The 14,124-nt window shown below is 39.4% G+C and overlaps 2 protein-coding genes across 8 annotated transcripts; both read right to left on the reverse strand.

The window, feature by feature from the left end:
- Nucleotides 1-1,500: 1,500 nt before the first annotated feature.
- LOC115769799 (equilibrative nucleoside transporter 4) lies at nucleotides 1,501-7,180 on the reverse strand. Of its 2 annotated transcripts, none has more exons than XM_030714770.1 (3): nucleotides 6,836-7,180; nucleotides 4,262-4,823; nucleotides 1,501-4,138 (listed from the first exon to the last, which is right to left on the reverse strand). In XM_030714770.1, exons 1-3 carry the CDS (start codon nucleotides 7,027-7,029, stop codon nucleotides 2,924-2,926), a joined length of 1,971 nt encoding a protein of 656 aa, XP_030570630.1. In that variant the 5' UTR covers nucleotides 7,030-7,180; the 3' UTR covers nucleotides 1,501-2,923. The 2 variants fall into 2 exon arrangements, with proteins under 2 accessions (XP_030570630.1, XP_030570638.1); XM_030714778.1 differs by lacking the exon at nucleotides 6,836-7,180 and adding an exon at nucleotides 4,943-5,013.
- A 3,618-nt stretch (nucleotides 7,181-10,798) lies between these two features.
- On the reverse strand, nucleotides 10,799-14,115 carry LOC115765770 (WW domain-binding protein 2). 6 transcript variants are annotated; one of them, XR_004018148.1, is made up of 7 exons: nucleotides 13,798-14,114; nucleotides 13,344-13,518; nucleotides 12,917-13,280; nucleotides 12,243-12,737; nucleotides 12,059-12,180; nucleotides 11,761-11,811; nucleotides 11,513-11,595 (listed from the first exon to the last, which is right to left on the reverse strand). XR_004018148.1 is itself a non-coding variant. In XM_030709446.1 (6 exons), the coding sequence occupies exons 1-6, from the start codon at nucleotides 14,028-14,030 to the stop codon at nucleotides 11,194-11,196; spliced, it is 1,413 nt and encodes a 470-aa protein (XP_030565306.1). In that variant the 5' UTR covers nucleotides 14,031-14,114; the 3' UTR covers nucleotides 10,799-11,193. The 6 variants fall into 6 exon arrangements, 4 of the variants coding, with proteins under 4 accessions (XP_030565306.1, XP_030565340.1, XP_030565331.1 ...); XM_030709446.1 differs by lacking the exons at nucleotides 11,513-11,595; nucleotides 11,761-11,811; nucleotides 12,059-12,180 and adding exons at nucleotides 10,799-11,238; nucleotides 11,301-11,401; XM_030709471.1 differs by lacking the exons at nucleotides 11,513-11,595; nucleotides 12,059-12,180 and adding an exon at nucleotides 11,378-11,401 and having other exon boundaries at nucleotides 13,798-14,115.
- Nucleotides 14,116-14,124: the final 9 nt, after the last annotated feature.

Genomic DNA, 14,124 nt, shown 5'->3' on the forward strand with positions numbered 1-14,124 from the left:
CTGGGCACAAAATATTCAAAAAAAAATAAAAGAAACAAAACGAAAAATGGAAATAAATGTGGAAATTCATTGATTTGCTTTCTGAGCAAAACAACGGAATGCAAGAAAAGCTGTCTTCGGACAGCCGACGATTAAATACCCTTACGCAAATGCTGCATATAGTCAGTATAAGACTTTAATATAAGACAACCTATACCTATATATATATATGTCAGTCTATAAGCTGATTTGGGGGCCTCCCCTACCACCCCCTCCCCCCATTTGCAGCTGTAAACTTTATGTTCATGTAGCCTAGTATACCCGCTTCAGATGTATGTATAGGGCATCAAATTAGCTACACAGTACTTCAATTTAAATTCGGCATAAGTTGGCGCCTTTTCCGCATCCGCTTTGACTTAGTTTCAAGGTGGATGCTGCCTAATTTATTTCATTTGTATTCATTTGGCCACTTGACGAACGGAAAATTTATTCCGGCACTTGGCCTGCGTGAAGCTACAATACAATTATAATCAAATCAAAAGAATCCAATTACACGTAAATATTTAAATCAAAACAAAAGCAATTCCAAAACCAATGACAGACATTTTATATATATCATTTTTTGATAACCTATTTGCATATATATAATCGCCTTTAGCATTGAAATATTTACAATAACTGGTTTTAATTTAACCTTTAATTTTTTTTCCCCTCATCAGTATAAGTTCAAACAATAACAAATTCACATCTTATTTGAATTTTACAATTCCCACTGATAAGGGTTGGTTTGGCGCCTGCTAAATAAAGGGAAATTTAATTCATTTTCAAACACCCCAAGACTTAAGTGAAATTTCCCTTACCCAGCTATATGAATAGATCTTAGTTTTAGGGGATTTATATGGTATAAAGGATTTATAGCAATGCAGACATGTTTTGAATTGTTACGCTAGATGGCGTTAAAGAAATAACTCATTTCTTTACTATATAGTATTTTTTACTCCTGCCTTTTCCAATTTCTTATAGTTTTTGCTTTTCTTTTAACCTGTTATGTTTCCTTCTTTTGTTATTCATTCTTAACCATCCACAGAAAAAAGGAAAATAAATATATTGGATAAAGATATTATTTTTGGCTCTCAGGTTTAAATATAAGATAATCTATGGCAAAGGGATTTAAGCAATACAGACATATTCATCAGCTAGATGTAAGAAAAGAAATGCGTCGAAATAAGGGAAATAACTCATAGCGCACATTTTGCTTAAGCTAAATTTCCTTTTATAAAAGTAAAAAAAATACCCAACTCAATGGTTCAGTTGACTATAAAAAATATTGCCGCCATCTTTTGAGCAACTTAAATATTTCCTAGTTCCATGGATCGCCATCTTGTGTAACAATTAGTTTTAAATACATGCACCATAATTTAAATTCCCTTTATAGTGGGATTACAAAACACAGCCATTTTCATAAAGAGGATACCACTATTTAGAGTTTTGTTCCAGTGCTCAACAGCTGGCGCATTGCAGTTTTGGCCTGTCTGACACAGGTGGCGCTTTGCCTTTAGTTTTATTCAAGTTTTTAATTCTATTTCGACAGTTTTTTACAATTTGTTATTAACATACATATTCATTACAATTCTTAGAGCTATACGCATATAACGTTCATTTTATTATAGTCAAAATATTGTTGCTCAAAATTTGGCTAAAATCTGATTAGGTAAGTTAACAAAACATCGTTGATAATTCAATTAGATTCTAAATAATAATTGCAACTAAGCAGAAACAAGGACTAAGGCCATCCACAGCGTTTGTAAGTGTATTAGTAAGGATATACTAATTAATACATATATATATATACATATATATTTGTGTGTGTTTGTATTATTTAGCAATTTGTTACTATTTTGGAACGGATTCTCTATGACTAGCTGCAAAGTTAAAGTGTCTTATTAAAAGGCCTTTTAAACCTCATTCAAGTATTCGATTATTCGATTTTCCTTATTTGATTCGATTCATCTCATTCTTAACGGACTTTCCCGAGCAAAGCATATTCGAATTGTTTAGTCTTTGAGGTAAATTTTGATCAATAATTAGGTTTTTAATTACCCCACAAACAATTAAGTCTAGCGCCTTTTTATAAAAATATTCATGATCTTTAACCAACAATATGCATTTATCCGTATTATCCATATCCTAATTACATATGTACATACATTAACACACGCACACACATGCACACGCAACACGCACACACACACACATATAGAACTTGCTTAGCTCTGGGCTCTCTCTTATATAACTCGAAATCAACGGATTAAAACTTGAATATTATAGCACTTATTTGGAGTATATGTTAACATAATTATTAGAGTTGATAAATATTTGCAATACGAGTGCCAAGATACAAGTTTTTGATAGACTCACAACTTTTCATCTTTTTCCATGCGTATTTCATTTTTAGAAAGAGAACTTTTCCCTAATTACCCTCGCTAAATGGAAAGGCAATTTTTTAGCATAATTACCATCTCACATGAGAAAGGGAATTTTTCCAATTGAAGGCTAGCATATGAGGAAGATAGTTTTGCTAATTGGAGACTATCTTAATTACCCTCTCACATGAGAAAGGGAATTTTTCTAATTGAAGGCTAGCATATGAGAAAGAACGTTTTTCCAATTGGATGCTATCATAATTACCCTCTTGCATAAGAAAGGAAATTTTGCCCAATTAAAGGCTAGCATAATTACCCTCTTAATTTGTTAAGATAATTTTGCCAAGTAAAGAATAGCGTAATTACCCTCTCACATAAGAACTCTCTCTCTTAACGCGCTCCCACTTTCAGCATATTTGGACTTATCAGTCAGAGCTAATCTAAATTGTATCTTGTAGATACACAAGCAACTACTTTGACTTGAGTATCTGCAAATGTGCCATGTCCAACAAGCAACCGACCTAGATCTCCTGCAGCAGTGCGTCGGGCGTTTGAGGATCTGTTGTACTGCCGCCAAGCTCACCACTGATATCGCCCACCGATGATGACACCGCCGACAGCATGGTGGTGACAGTCGCATTGATCAACTCCGTGCTGGTGCTCGCCACGGTGCTGTAGAGAGCCAGGGCCGTTGTGGTGATGACTGTGGCCAGTGCGGGTCCGGGCACAGCGCTGGTGGAGCTGCTCTCCGTGCTGCTAATGCCGGAGATCGTGGTGTTGAGCAGCAGCGGCGCCAGTGTCGTGTTCGCCGCCAAAGTCGAGCTGGCGGTGGGCAGCAGCGGCGGCAGATGACCGTGGTAGTGGTCCAGCGCCACAGCGGGCGTATACGGATACATGGGGCAGGGATTCTCTAGCTGCGGTCCCAGCATGCTCTCGAACACGTAGCCAATCAGCGATCCGGCCGTGAGTCCAATATTGTAGGACAGTGTCATTATGTTGCCGGTGACCTCCTTGAGGGTGCCAGGCACCTTGGCCGGAGCCAGCATCATGGGCAAACTGCCCGCCAGTCCGTTGCTGATGCCCAGCGCTATGGTGAACAGAAAGGGCGCCGTCTCGCCCGAGATGATCGGACGATGGCGTGGCGCACAGCATAGCAGAAACATGGGGACCAGCACAATGCGCAGTCCCGACAGCAGGATCAGCTGACGTCGCGACCAGGGATACGGACTGGCGGCCAGGATCTTGCCAATCACGTCCGATGTATTGAAGCAGAACATCAGCAGCACGGGCATCCATGTGCGCAACGCACACGAAGTGACCTCCACCTCGATGCCCGGATACAGTGAGAGGGTGACACAGTAGGCCAGGGCAATGCACACCATATACGGATAGATGACCTGGGCGACGCGCCAGCGTGTTACGAATCCTTCGCGTATGTCGCCCAGCTTGCTGGGCCGGCAGCGACGCGGCGTAATCACATGCTCCACCTTGAAGGCAACCGTTGTGGGCGTGGTCGGCTCATGCGGCGTAGCTGGCAGCTCGGGCAACGGGCCAAGACCCTCAATGATGCTCTCACCAGCCGTGGGATTGGACAGCTCATAGACGGGATTGCTGAAGCTGAGCGTATTCGGTGCACTCGTACCCGAATGATGGGGTCCAGCCGTGGTGGTTGTCGTAGTGCCATCCATGGAGAGAACACCATACTTGGTGCTGCTGGTGGCGCCATCGATCTCTTGCTGCGCCGGACAATAAACGATGAATAAAAGAAACGCTTGGATAATGTCACCTATTCTCAGCCTAAACGAGAGTCTCTTCTATCTTAATCCCCTCTAGCCTACAGATTAGTCCGTGTCACTTACCTCATCCGGCCGTAAGACAATCTTGGAGCAGGCATCCACGTGAAAGCGCACAAACGGCGAGTTGATGGTGGCCAAGTGGAGCAGATAGCTGAATAGTATGTACAGCGTCGAGGTCAGAAAGAAGATGACCGTCGAGACGCGATCATTGTTGATGAGCAGCTTGGTAACCACGCGATTGGAAGACACCAGAAATCCGGCAATGCTCTCGCCGGCCATCACAGCCTGCGTGTACTGCTTGGGCAGCATCGAGGCGAATCCATAAAAGCTCGACTGCTGCACCGTGCAGCCAATGGCGGTTAGTGCCACCGCAGACATGTTCACAACATACGCCGTATTCGTGGCGAACATGTGCCAGGCCACCTCGCAGACGGCCACAAAGATCAGCGTGGTAAAGGACACCATGTAGCCAAAGAGGACGCGCGTCTGGAATGGCGCCAGCGACAGCACAATGTTGTTGAACAGAACCGTGCCGAAGGCCACAAAGATGTACGTCATGGACATGTCCAGAGCCACCGGACGACCCGGAAAGCGTCCCTGCCAATAGTCCGCGGCGATAATGAAACTTAAAAAGAGTTATAAATGAGATTTAGTATCCATGTAATATTGTGAAACTTCAGAGTACATTAAGTATATTAACTAATTATATTGCATATAAAATCCATAAATACACATATTTTATACCTTAGGTAACTGTAAATGGTTTGGCCATATTATAAAATAGATTTCAACTAAATATCGTCCTACATTTATTTCACTTTAACGTAAAATCTCATTTATAATAGTTTTCTACACGATCTGCACATTTGAATATTTGTTTAATAAGCAATAAAACACTTTTTAATTTCTGGCATTTTTAGGCTTAACTTGTTTTCATTTTTGGCGCACACATTGACAGAATTTCTGTGTGTGTGTGTGTGTGAGAGAGAAAGAGAGAGAGCGAGCGAGCATTGTAGATGGCTATTGCGCTTACGCTTACTGTAGCCACACTTCGGATCCCGCTACCTGGTATCACTTGAAACAAACTTTGCGAATAGTGTGACCGCAGAAGTTTCAATACTCAATTGTTATTGTATTAGTGGAAGTGTGGAAGTATGGCAATTTCGTCAGCGCGCGTCGTCTCGTTTGATCGGTATTTTGTGTGCGTCGTCCCATAATTTTGTGTTAGTATTTTGTTTAACGCGCTTAGTTTATTTAAATTGTCATTAATAGCAATGTTCTAATAGTTCTCCATAATTGAATGTCTTATTAACAGGCCCGTTAATTCGTATTTGTGCAAGTTTTGAAGCAGAACTCTTTCATTTTTGGCGCACATATTGCCAGACTTTGTGTGGGTGGGAGAGAGAAGGATGGCGAGAGCGGGCATTGTAGATAGCTATTGCTCTTCCTTTCCAACACTTGTAACAACTTGAATCCCGTTACCTGGAATCACTTGAAACAAACATTTGCGAATAGTGTGACCGCAGAAGTTTCAATACTCAATTGTTATTGTATTAGTGGAAGTGTGGAAGTATGGCAATTTAGTCTGTGCGCGTCGTCTCGTTTGATCGGTATTTTGTGTGCGTCGTCCCATAATTTTGTGCTATTATTTTGTTTAACGCGCTTAGTTTGTTTAAATTGTCATTAATAGCAATGTTCTAATAGTTCTCCATAATTGAATGTTTTATTAACGTATTTGTGCAACTTTTGACGCAGAACTCTTTCATTTTTGGCGCACATATTGCCAGACTTTGTGTGGGTGGGAGAGAGAAGGATGGATAGAGCGGCCATTGTAGATAGCTTTCTTTCCAACACTTGTAACAACTTGAATCCCGTTACCTGGAATCGCATAAAGCGAGCACAGAGAATAGTGTGATCGATCCTCCTTTATCGATAAAATGGCATAATTATATTTTATCAGCCCAAATCGTAAGCGCTAGAAAGCTGTAATTTTTACTTATGTATGTGATGGAGATGCACACTAAGAGGGCATTCTAGGAAAATCCAGCCGCAAATGTGAAAATATTGCGAAAAACTTTTGTATGAAACTTGTTCGATTACCATTTGATCTGCCTTAAACTCATTTTCAAAGATCTCTGTTCAAATTCACTTGAGGAATATTTCACACTTTCCTCCTTGTCATTTTCAAAGATCTTTGTGAAAATGCTTTTGCTTCAGAATTTTCGTAACTCTTGAATGGATAATGCGGTTCAACAGATTAATAAACGTAGGTATTTTTAACGGCTTCAAGATTCTGCAACATTTGATTCTTTCTTTGATGGACTTTTCATATGTTTATCAGATATACGTGCGGAAACTGGGTGAAAAGGAAATATCTTAATATATTGTCACGAGCAAGGCCGGGTAATTGTTCAACAGGATATTAGTTCGCATTGCAGACAGTAAATAACTATACGATTCACATAATTTAAACTTGTGTCAACTTTGATACATGTTAATCAAACAAACGCAACTAATCAATCTTTGTCTTTCCAAAGTCCATTCGCACAGCACACGCCCTCGCCCACGCCCATTTGCACGCCCACTCGGATTCGCATAGCCAATCGCATTGATATTTGCACATTCATTTGCACTCACCTATTGTAGGGCAAAACAAATCCGATGCCCGCTGCAAGCAGCGCCAGATAGACGGCATGTCTCTGGTCCTTGGGGGCGCGTGTATCGTATTCGGGACTATCTATGCTGGTCGGATGCCTCATGCCATTGCCCGCCGCCCGGCCGCTGCGCCCCTCCAGAGGCTCATATGTGGTGTCCTGTGCGCCCACGTCCATTCCAAATTGTGCTTGTGCTCTGCTTTATGTGTGCTAACTATATTTTTTGTTTAGTTTATTATGTTTTTTTTTTTTTTTGGTTTATAGTTTGATATTTAGTCGATGCGCGTTGCAGTTGACTTTTGCATAATTTATGCGTTAAAATCGACACGCCTGCAGCGCAAGGGAATAGCTAACGTTGTATGTTCGTCATACGCACACGCATACAGGGTGCCGTCTCTGGGTGCAACACGGTTATTTGTGGCACACGAATCGATAAACAACAGACGCAAGTTGTTGCTCCACTGGCTTCGACTCGCCTTTGGCTGTAATCGAATGCAAATTCAAATATGCCAAATCAACATGCACAAGTTTCAAATTATTCTCCTCTTGAATTGCACTTTTTCACAATGCAATTGCAATTTGCATTCGTCAAGTTACTTTTTAATCATTATTTTTTCGAATGTTTGCATTTGATTTTGATTTAATATTTTTATTCAAACCTGGCCAAAGCGTGTACACACGGCATGCACCACCAATTTGCCATTCTTTGCCAGCGAATGTCCTGCTCAGACGTTTTTTCTCACCACAAACCAATTCCACCTTTTCACCATTTCACCTTGACGCACTGCGCATGTGGCGTATGATTGATTTAGCTTTCCACTTGACGAACGAGCTAACCAGCAATCACTTATCCTTGGGACATCGAGCTGGCTGGTCGACATCGCTCCTGACTACAACTGAAAAATTAGCTTCAAATTTTTGGTATGTATAACAGTGAAAATTTCTTCTGTTTTTTCTTACAAGTCTTTTATGAAAAGTTTTTTTTCACATTATCATATACATAGCTAAAGCAAATGTCTTTTCTTAGCTTCTTTTTCGCAAGCATTAAGCTTGGCTTTAAGAAAATAAAAATTTTAACTTTAAAACAAAAACTTATTGCTTCATTTCTTATTTAAATTCACAGGGCGTAGACGACGATAATGTAACAGGTACACAATTTATTAGAAAAGCTATTGAACAGGTAAGGAAAAGCCAATTTATTAATAATTACGTATTAAAGAAAAAAACACAGAACACACAACAAATCATTAAAAAAATACATCAAATACATTAAGTATCAATTACATTTTCATTTTTATGTATCTATCTGCGTGAAAATTTTCAGTTATGTATCTCTGTATATGCATATACTTAGTATGTATCTATATACTAGGCGTGTCCATAGATACATACTATGTATATACACATTATTATACATAGATACATACATATCTTCGTATATGTGCACACAAACCTATCTGCAAATTGCTGCACAGATACAATGAAATTTTTATTGCAAGTAATATGCAATGATTTTCAGATATGTATCTATGCACAATTTTTCAGGTGTGTTCAGAGATACATGTACTGATTATTATGTATCTATATACCAGGTGTGTCTAGATACATACTATATACAACAGGTGTGTGTATAGATACATACTATATACATACATAAATGCATATTACTTTCCATAGATACACACTATTCCGTATATGTACATATAGATCCATTCAAAAATTGATGCGCAGTTAAATACAAATGAAAATTCAGATGTGTATCTGCGCAGATTTTTCAGGTGGGTCCATAGATACATATACTGTTTCTTATGTATCTATATACTAGGTGTGTCTAGATATATGCTTCTTCGTATATGTTCATATACATCCATTTGCAAATTGATGCGCAGTTAAATACAAATGAAAATTTTATTGCATTAAATATGTAATGATTTTCAGATGTGTATCTGCGCACAATTTACAGGTGGACCTGTAGATACATATACACTAGGTGTATCTACATACTTTTTCGCATATGTAGATACAAATCCATCTGCAAATTGATGCGCAATTAAATACAAATGAAAATTTTACTGCACAAGAAATGCTATGATTTTCAGATGTGTATCTGCCCAAAATTTTCAAATGGGTCCATAGATACATATGTATACCTTTGAGTATATATCTATATACCAAGTGTATCTAGATTCGTATATGTACATACAAGTCCATCTGAAAATTGATGTACTTGTGCATACAAATGAAAAATTCATTGCATATAATATGTAATGATTTTCAGATGTGTATCTGCGCACAATTTACAGGTGGAGCTATAGATACATGTACTGTTTCATATGTATCTATACACTAGGTGTATCTACATACTTTTTCGCATATGTATATACAAATCCATCTGCAAATTGATGCGCAGTTAAATACAAACGAAAATTGTACTGCACAAGATATGCTATGATTTTCAGATGTGTAACTGCGCACAATTTACAGGTGGAGCTATAGATACATATACTGTTTCGTATGTATCTATGTATATTCTAGGTGTGTCTAGATACACACTATTCCGTATATGCACATACTAATCCATCTGAAAATTGATGTACTGATGCATACAAATGAAAATTTCATTGCATATGATATGTAATGATTTTCAGATGTGTATCTGCGCAGAATTTACAGGTGGGTCCATAGATACATATACACTAGGTGTATCTACATACTTTTTCGCATATGTAGATACAAATCCATCTGCAAATTAATGCGCAGTTAAATACAAATAAAAATTTTATTGCATATGTAATAATTTTCAGATGTGTATCTGCGCAGAAGTTTCAGGGGTGTATATCTATATACCAGGTGTATCTAGACATGTACATCTTCGTGTATGCATCTTCTTCGTATATCCATCTACGAATTGACGTACTGATACATACAAATGAAAATTTTATTGCTTATGTAATGATTTTCAGATATGTATCTGTGCACAATTTAAGGGTGGGTCGCAGATACATATACTGATTAGTATGTATCTATATACTATATACCTATATACATATGCATGTGCCTAGATACATAAAACTGCGTATATGTCATATACTGATTGATTGCACCCTCTTGAAGTTTGCGCATAGATACATATCTGAAAATTTGCACACAGGTAGATACACATTTATAGTCATGCGTACAAAAACGCACCCTTTTTCTGTCAGATACATGCAAACTGAATTGAAAATTTTCCATTAGCTTTTTGGCTAATGGAATATTTCTTCAGAACAGAACAACTCGCCGTCGTGATGCTTTGCTTTTAATAGTGAAAATACTGACTTTGCGTCCTGTGTCCAGCCCGACCCCTTTTCCACTACTCAAAGCAAAGGCAACGGTGCGCTGTTCTGTTAAAAATATCAGCAAAAGCTGAAATATCATTGTACATACACACAAAGTGAAGCTTGGAGCTAGTGAAACGCAACTAAAGATAATGTGGTTCAGAAATTTGCAACTTAAACGATATCCCGCACTTGTCGCTGGCTATCGTGCAAGTCATCGTTAATGTTGCCGGATTCTGTGACCTTAAAAAGCAACAAAGTGGACGTAAAAAGAATATACTATAAAAAAAAAGAAACGATTTCAAAGTTGGTACTTATATCCAGAAGGCCACCTCCTGCCCTGCATCTACCAGAAATCAATCACTTGCCCTAGAACATGTCTTAATTATATTTTTCTGCTCCTTAGTTTTCTGACAGCGTGGACAGAATCTGTGCCATCGGACTATGCAGTTGCAGCGCAGCATCGAATGCGTTCCAGTCACCGAAAGAAACTAATTTTTAACACACAACAGCTTTTAAGTAATATTTGTTTATATTTAAAATATTAATGTTCATATTAAATTGATATAACAATAGTTTTCATTTATGCAAACATATCTATGTTTATAGTTGATAAATATTAAATAAAAATATAAAAGGCAAATAAAAACATTTTTTAACAGAAATATTTTGTGACACCAACTAGATAAAATTTCAATTGTATCAAATAAAATATTTAGCAGAAAACAACAATTTGGTGTTTTTAATTTAGTTGAGACCTCAAAGCTTGCATTAACAGCTGAAATGTGACATTTTTTAATACAATAAAATCGAAGTCTTGTCTGATGGTCAAAATGAACAAAGCATTACTTTAATCAGCAACATATTTTCGCAGGCTAGGCCAAAATAGCAAAGAGAAAGCTGTATGAAATAGGCCTCAATTCATAGTTGAATGTAGAAAAAAGTACGCGTGCTTTTGTGTGTAATTCTAATTGGAATGAGCCGTGCTTGTGTTGAATATCTTTTAAATTTTCACAGGCTTATTTTATTGTTGTTTCTTTGATGCATCATCGTAGCTGGGTGGCAAATTCTGCAAAAGCACAAAATGTATTTAGTGAAAGCGAAATTATTCAATATGAGATGCCTACGTACATTATATGATGGCGGCATTTCGTTGGAACCGGTTGCCCCGGGTCCACGCTGATTATAGGGTGTATTATAAGCGCTAGCAGCCGCTTCCGCTTCCTTGGAATCTATGAAAAGAAGCAAGAAATCAATATAATTGTGGTAGATTGAAATATCAGGAGTAATAATAATACAATTGTACAAAAGCAACAATGTCTTACAGTCCTTTTTTATGGATATATAACAGGTATTGGTATAAAACACAAAGTTCTTGCGACTGGATAACAATTGGGATAATAATAATATTGCGTGCTGCTGGTTCCTGCAAAGTTTGCATGGCAAAATCAAAAGAGAAAGAAATCATTATACTAGTTACTAAATCGAAGATATCGAATATTGCAAAACTTTAGGCTCGGCTTTTGTTGGAAATTTTAACCAAAATAAATACGTATTTATATACAAATTTATAAGCGATGCGAAATCTTACTTGGCTGTTTTGCGGTACAGTAGTAGTTGTGTACTAATTTTGCAGTTTACACTGTGAAAAAGGTAAAGAATAAAATTGTTTCAGATGCCAGATTGGGAATAAGGCTTTTAGTTTAGTAACTGGTTAGATTTCGGCGAGTAAATTAGCCACAACAATAAAATGAAAAGGAAATCAAACTACCAAAAAAAAATAAATAAAACTAAATCAATCAAATGATACTCAGTGAAGATTCCTAATCAAAGCTTTTAAGAGTTTAACAAAGCATTATAAAGGCACCAAAATAAAAATAATAACAAACCAATATTCATTCGTTAATGATAAAAATTTGCTGATTTTAACGTATGGCTCATTGAGGAAAAGTCCAATTTGATGCGATGATGAACTGCCTAATTTGCTTTGAACATGACTTGATCATTTAATCTGGACAACAACAAAAATATGAATGATGGGTTAATAATGATGTGTTTGTGTCAAATACTCACTTCCAGGTGGCAAGCTGAAGCCCATAAAGTTTGCTGCAGCCGCACCGCCAGCTGCATTGGCCGCAGCACCAGCAGCCGGGGGCTGCTGTGGAGGAGCAGAGCCTGGATAACCGTTTGGCTGCTGTGCCGGAGCAGAGCCTGGGTAGCCGTTTGGTTGCTGTGCCGGAGCAGAGCCTGGATAACCACTAGGTTGCTGTGGTGGCATAAAACCTGGTTGCATAAAACCTCCGGGTATATTAGGATTATAGCCCCCATACGGAACCTGTGGCCCTTGGCCAGGCGCTGGCTGTCCGCCATAGGGTGGCAGCGGTTGGCATGCCGGGGCACAGGATGCGTACGGCGGCGGCTGTGCATAGCCACCACCCCATCCTTGGGGACCATAGCCAGGCTGTTGTTGAGGCTGCTGCTCTGGTGGTGCTGAAAAACCATACCAAGTCGGTTCAGTTGGACCCTGCTGCGGCTGTGCTTGTGGTGCTGGTTGATTGTTTGGTGGTGCTAAAAAAAAATATACAGAAAGAGATGGATTGTGCAAGGGTGCTTTAGAGGTAGAAAAAGCGTGAGCGTGTTGCTTATATTCATGCCGGTTTTTGGCCAATTAAAACCAGCGCAACATCTGTACAGAAACAAAAGCCGAGAACGGGGAGCGGAAAAGCTGCTTAGACGTGAAAACTTACTCATGCCCGGATACGGCGGAGGGTTGTCGCTTATAAACACAGTGTTTGGAGCCGGACCACTGAACGCATCATGCTGCGGCAGCCAGCCGTAATAGCCTGGTGGTGGCTGGTAGGCCGGTGGTGGAGCCTCATGCCAGGCACCAGATGGCACGTACGGTGGGGGATCATCGCCAGCCAGTCCGCCGCGATGGAAGTTGCTTTGCGCCGTTTTGGCGGCGCGCAACAACGCTTGTCCATACTCAATGGCTCCGCCTGCCTTGAAGTACAGCTTGAACTTGACCTCGCCCACATAATTGCCATTGGGCTGTGCACGGACCTTGCCCTTGATGTAATTCGCTCCAAAAACGGGTTGCTCGATTTCAACCTGAAATACAGCAATGGAATGTAGAATCTAGAAGCAGGCAGGGAATTGACAATATGTACATACATCGGAAAGAGCCACAAAGGGAGCGCTGAAGGATTGCATCACATCGCTGGATTTCTTGCTGTTGAAAATCATCCTATGCGATGTTAAATAAACGCGTCCCTGCTTCGAGCCCTTGAACAGATGGCCGTCCTGTCCGGAAAAGTCCATTGACACGCTATCGCTGTGCAGTAGAATGCTGGGAAAATAAGAACATTTGATTAGCTGGGTTTTCCATCTTATCGCAACAAAATTCATGCAATAAGCGGAAGCTGTTGGTTTTTCCACGACATTGCGAAATAGACGTGGGTCTGCTCAAGGCCAGCTCCGTTTACGCTAACTACATGTGCAATTAAAGCTGTTCTAACGAATCTAGCACGACGATGCATTCTTTTAAAATACAGGAGCAGGCTCTACATTTTCATATGACGTCAGACAGAGGCAGAGCAGAAGAGTTTGCAGATAAAATTGTACTTACTACTCGCCCGCATGTATGAGCACACCATTATTTGCGTGTGCCGTGTTGACCGACATGCCGAATAGATTTTTCAATAAGTTACACAAAGATTTCCACGACTTATTGTAAATTGCGTTCTGTATTCGTGTTGTTTTCAATCTAAACTTTCTCGAATTAATGACAGCTGATGAATCACGAACAGTGTGTACACACGTGCTGCGATGGCGCATTGGAATGCCTAAAAAATACCACATTTTGTCTATTGCGTTATTTACAGCAGCCCTGCAGGTCAATAAAAAAAAATGGTGCAGCAGTTCTACACGGCACAGCCAGAGTCAAAATTTTGTT

Source organism: Drosophila novamexicana, unplaced genomic scaffold, assembly GCF_003285875.2.
Source record: "Drosophila novamexicana strain 15010-1031.04,08,12 unplaced genomic scaffold, DnovRS2.1 tig00000009-arrow-pilon, whole genome shotgun sequence".
Classification (NCBI taxonomy): domain Eukaryota; kingdom Metazoa; phylum Arthropoda; class Insecta; order Diptera; family Drosophilidae; genus Drosophila; species Drosophila novamexicana.

Coding starts and splice junctions, on each gene's coding strand:
- LOC115769799 (XM_030714770.1), bottom strand. CDS start 7,029: ATGGACGTGGGCGCACAGGACACCACATATGAGCCTCTGGAGGGGCGC. Junction 4,824..6,835: donor TTTGTTTTGCCCTACAATAG/GTGAGTGCAAAT, acceptor ACTCTTTTTAAG/TTTCATTATCGCCGCGGACT. Junction 4,139..4,261: donor TTGTCTTACGGCCGGATGAG/GTAAGTGACACG, acceptor TGTCCGGCGCAG/CAAGAGATCGATGGCGCCAC.
- LOC115765770 (XM_030709446.1), bottom strand. CDS start 14,030: ATGTGGTATTTTTTAGGCATTCCAATGCGCCATCGCAGCACGTGTGTA. Junction 13,519..13,797: donor CTCATACATGCGGGCGAGTA/GTAAGTACAATT, acceptor TTATTTTCCCAG/CATTCTACTGCACAGCGATA. Junction 11,239..11,300: donor AAATGCCGCCATCATATAAT/GTACGTAGGCAT, acceptor GTGCTTTTGCAG/AATTTGCCACCCAGCTACGA.